Source organism: Acyrthosiphon pisum, chromosome X (assembly GCF_005508785.2).
Source record: "Acyrthosiphon pisum isolate AL4f chromosome X, pea_aphid_22Mar2018_4r6ur, whole genome shotgun sequence".
Lineage (NCBI taxonomy): Eukaryota > Metazoa > Arthropoda > Insecta > Hemiptera > Aphididae > Acyrthosiphon > Acyrthosiphon pisum.
In genome coordinates, this window is record NC_042493.1 from 96,312,279 (window position 1) to 96,317,921 (window position 5,643).

Consider the following 5,643-nt stretch of genomic DNA (forward strand, 5'->3'; position numbering starts at 1 on the left):
ATTACAATTCTAGTTAAAAAAAAAACAATTATATATTCGACTTTATTTTTTGTGCATTGAATACTTATATTTTTGTGATTATTTCTATTGGCTCGTAAATAATTCAACATAAGAAATAATATATAAATGTAATTAAACGTAGTTAAATGTACAATAATGGAACAAATTGAAGTAATCAATAAAAACCGACAAGGAGACATATAAAAATAAAACTGATCGATCTCCACAGAATTAAACAGAGTGTTATATGTTGTATTTTTAAGGAAATCTATTGGTATAAACACTTGATCCCAGATATCAGATTTATTTGGCTTTTTCCCCATGATATTTCCTCGTATGATTTTTTAAATGTGTTGATTGAGAATACGCTCGACCACAGATATCACATATGAATGGCTTTTCTCCAGTGTGTGTCCTCGTGTGTCTTTTTAAAGATTGTGATTGAGAAAACGCTCGATCACATATATCACATTTGAATGGTTTTTCTCCAGTATGTGTCCTTGTATGTATTGATAAATCTGATGATTGAAAAAACGCATGCCCACAGATATCACATTTGAATGGTTTATCTCCTGTGTGTATCCTTGAGTGTCTTTTTAAAGAACGTGATTGAGGAAACGCTTGACCACAGATACCACATATGAATGGTTTTTCTCCGGCGTGTGTCATTGTGTGACTTATTAAATAAAATCTCGATGAAAACGTTCGATCACAGATATTACATTTAATAGGTTTATCACTTATGTGCATTTTCAAGTTTGGTTTTAAATACTTATTATGTTTTTTATTATAAACCGTGCTATTGTAAAGTTCTTTTCTGGAATGAAGGAGTATATGTTTTTTCAATGGTGATTTATAATTAAATGATTTATTACAAATAAAACAAATGAATTCTTTTTTTCTTAAGTTAGATCTAGATGTCTTGTCCAAATTCATCCGATTAATAAGTTCTGCAGTATTATTTTCCTCAAAAACTGTTCCTTCAAATTCAAAACTGTCGACAACATTTTTTTCGATTTTTATTTCGGTTTTAATTTTGTTTTCTTCAGTTCTGCTCAAAGATCTGGAAAAATAGGTATTTTAAAAATTTTAACTAACGTTAAATGAAGAAAAATAATTATAAAATATATATTATATAGATTCTAAAAGTAAAATAAAAAATTATGTATTTCACTCTTAAACTATTTTCCATATTCAAAATATATCAAACCTACTAAAACTGTATTAGTATTAACATTTAATATTTATTTATCTCAATAGGATTCATTATTATTAAACATTAAAAATCAAAATTGATTAATACTTAAATTAAATTATTAAAAAAAATATTTAACTTCAATAATTCCAATAATTCTTTAAATTATATTATATAATATACAACCTATATTAAATATTATAACTAGCTGGTCCAGTGCACTTCGTTGCCCGTATGAACCAATTAAATAAGACTCTAACTTTGTTCAATTCGTTATTTAATATTCGGTGTATCGTGTTCAAAACGTATCTTAACTTTTTCATTGCCCGGTAAAAAAATTAATAAAGAAGAAAAAATAGCAATAGTTAAACCAGTGGTTTTCAACCTTTTTGAGTCCACAGCTCCTTTTGATTTTGAAATCAAATATACGGCTCACATACGCAAATTTAAAACAAACAATTAATTTACATTATTCAATCCAACTTTATTCAATGACGAAATCTGTCGATCGGCCGATCTATCTCTCACATACCCAAGTGCGTACAACATTTATAGAGTGTGCAGCCTTACACGGCAGCGAAAAGTAGATAACAAAAACTATAAATGATTACAATTTTTTTTTAGTTTTTGAACGCGGCTCATTCGATAATAACCGACGACGCCCCTGGGAGCCGCGACGCACAGGTTGAAAACCACTGAGTTAAACAATGGAAAAATTTGATCAACCATCAAAACAGTGGTTCGAACTTGAGACATTTTGTACTAAAATACAAAGAACTGCCATTGCGCTTATCGTTTTAACAATAATTATTTTTATTAAAACCAATAACAACCATTTACAAACAAAAATATCCATCGTTAATTTCATAATCTGTTATAACACCTCCCGGGCGGGAATTTACCCTTATAGAATTAGCCTATCTTCTTACCTGAGGTCTAATCTATCTCTGTACCAAATATCATAGCAATCGGTCTAGCCGTTTAGGAAGGCATACATTAATATTTATGTATTTAGATTGACAAAAAATAATAATCCAAATCAACAAACATGCTCGATTAACTAATAGCAACCAATATACCTATTATAATACACTATTATTATTTTAGTCTGCAACAGCCATTAATAAGCTAAATCTTTGTTATTTAGCTACTAATATATTGGTATAACGATAATTCTTAAAAATCAAGTCCACATTTTTTTATAAGCATTTAAAGTTCAAATGTTGACAAAATACCTACTTAAAAATCACGAAAATGAGAAAATTATTTTGAGTTAGAAATTCACAAAATTTTTTTTTTTAAATCTCATATTTGAAAATGTAATACTAGATTTCTAATAATTTTTTCGACCTTTATTAAAAAAAAAAATGTCTACGAGAAAGTCAAATTAAATTTTTGTGTGCGTTCGAAGTTCATATTATTAAAACAGTGAATAATCGATTTCCCATGTAGCGATTTTTGTATTTAGTTGTAAAAAATAATTACTGTAGATACATAAAACTTTATTTGTTGGGTAAAAAAGCTTGAACATTTAATACAAGGTTCCTACTATATTGTTACAATGACATTTAAAAAATATTAAAAATCCTTGTAACAGTTTTTATTTATAAGCATTTAAAGTTCAAATCTTGACAAAATTCATAAAAATCACAAAAAAAAAGAAATTATTTTGAGTTAAGACTTCATAAAAAAATTTTCTTTTTAAATCAATGATTTAAAAATGTAATACAAGATTCCTTATAAGTTTAACTACCGATATCAAAAAAAAATGTATACAAGCAAATTAAATTAAATTTTTATGAATTATGGCCTTTAAAATTCATATTTTTACAACATTTCATATTCACTCGATTTCTCATGTAACAATTTACTTATTATGTTGTCATTAAAAAACGAATAACTGTAGAAACTTGAAAATTTCACTGAATGTTTATATTAGCATTTTCTATACACGATAACATTTTGAAAATAATTTGATTCTTTTTGAGCTGTTTACGGACATTGTTATTTTTAATTTTTTTTAGGTTTTTTTTTCTATAAATATCAATACAATTTTATTTGTTGAACATTTAATACAAGGCTCCTGATATGTTGCTTAAATGGCAGTTGAAAAATATTAAAAATACATAGGTACAATTTTTTTTTATAAGCATTTAAAGTTTTGATTTTGACAAAATTTATCAAATTTAAAATGTAATATTTATTTTGTAGTTAAAAATTTATAAAATGTTCAATTTTTGTATCTAAGAATTGAAAATTTAAAACAAGATTCCACGTAAGTAATTAATACTGTTACCAAAAAATCTAAAAAATACATTTACGCAGTTTATTTTTATAGTCATTTTAAGTACAAATTTGGACGAAATTACATATTAAAAACCTAGGATAACTATTTTAGTTATTTTGTTGTGATTGTATAATATTATTCGTGGGTACTTGAAACTTCTAAAGTATACTATTATATATCTATGATAGTACCACGGTTTTTTGTTGATGTATAACGCGTTATAAGTACCTAATAAATATTATGATATGATTAATTTGGAATTTATTATAGGTACCTAATATAATATTATGTCTTATACCTAGACTAACATACCGTCTCCGCTCAGAATCGTTTTTCTTATACAATGATATTATATCATTGAATTCAAATTTAATACCATCCATTATACAGTGACCCACTTGTAACCTACTGTACAGCAGAGCGAAATCCACTTACCCACCTTTTTTTTTATGACGCCTATTGGCGTCATCAGCGTCATTGAATAATTTTTTAGACAGACGCTGTTTGACGCCATTGGGCGTCATCGTATAAATATATAAATAAAAATAATTATTAATTGATAAATAATTCAAAAATTACGAATTTACAGTCGACCACACGCGAACAACTGATAAAGTAATGCTAAAATAACATGAAATAATAATATAAAAGTATTCCCCGTTCAAGTCTTATCGTAGTTGTAAAAATAGAAAAATTGGGATACGGAGTGCACACACATATACAGTAATATGTACTGAACAACGCTGGCGAAAAAAAAAATGTTAAACCGCAACGCTGACAAAATTAAAAATAGTTGAAAATAAATGTATAAATGACGCCTCAAGGCGTCATCCCGCAGCGAACGTGTTAACAGTTAATAATATATTTAATCAATTCGGAATTTCAAACTTATTAATACTACCTATACTTATAATAAAAATAAAATATACCTATTATAACATTAACTACATTTCTAGTATGACGTTAAAACAGTTTTAAATCCATCAATAATTATATTCTTAGAGTTAAGTTAAATAACTCAAGCAAAATTAGTAAGAAAGCAACTAGCAAGTAATCGTGGAATTAAAATTGTTTTTAGGCCGACATAATATCAGCATAGTAATAATATTTTATGCTTATAAATTTATCATAACTGATAAAATATAGGATATACCTTTAAACAGTTATTAAAAATGTATACGAACCTTTAGATTGGCATTCCGGAATACAACATTTGTATGGGAGAAGTCTAATTTACTGACCCAGATTTTACTGACCGGAACAAAATACCCCGACCCGGGATCCACGTTCCCCGACCGGCCTGAAATTTGGAAGGGGCATACTTGGGTACGTAATCAATGATATATCCAAAATTCAACTGCCTACCACCACTACTCCACCTACGGGGGTGCAAAACATATGAAAAATACCATTTTTCCCCCCGACCCGGGCTCCACGTTCCCCGACCGGCCTGAAATTTGGAAGGGGCATACTTGGGTACGTAATCAATGATATATCCAAAATTCAACTGCCTACCACCACTACCCCACCTACGAGGGTGCAAAACATATGAAAAATACCATTTTTCCCCCCGACCCGGGCTCCACGTTCCCCGACCGGCCTGAAATTTGGAAGGGGCATACTTGGGTACGTAATCAATGATATATCCAAAATTCAACTGCCTACCACCACTACTCCACCTACGGGGGTGCAAAACATATGAAAAATACCATTTTTCCCCCCGACCCGGGCTCCACGTTCCCCGACCGGCCTGAAATTTGGAAGGGGCATACTTGGGTACGTAATCAATGATATATCCAAAATTCAACTGCCTACCACCACTACCCCACCTACGTGGGTGCAAAACATATGAAAAATGCCATTTTTCCCCCCGACCCGGGCTCCACGTTCCCCGACCAGACTGAAATTTGGAAGGGGCATACTTGGGTACGTATTCAATGATATATCCAAAGTTCAACTGCCTACCACCATTACCCTCCTTACGGGGGTAGATAAACTATACAAAATACAATAAAAAATACTGTAACTATTATTTATGTAAAAGGCACCATAGTATTAGACTTTAAAACTTATTATTTCAATGATACTAATAGGTCATTATTATTATTGTTATGTAGCCATGTAGGTAGTAGGTTTACTAATTAGTAATTAATACCTTTAA

General features: G+C 29.5%; 1 protein-coding gene across 1 annotated transcript; it reads right to left on the reverse strand.

Moving 5' to 3' along the window:
- LOC103307999 (zinc finger protein 525-like) lies at positions 1–4,006 on the reverse strand. The gene is made up of 2 exons (XM_016800991.2): positions 3,918–4,006; positions 1–1,063 (listed from the first exon to the last, which is right to left on the reverse strand). The coding sequence occupies exons 1-2, from the start codon at positions 4,004–4,006 to the stop codon at positions 304–306; spliced, it is 849 nt and encodes a 282-aa protein (XP_016656480.1). The 3' UTR covers positions 1–303.
- Between the last annotated feature and the right edge of the window lie 1,637 nt (positions 4,007–5,643).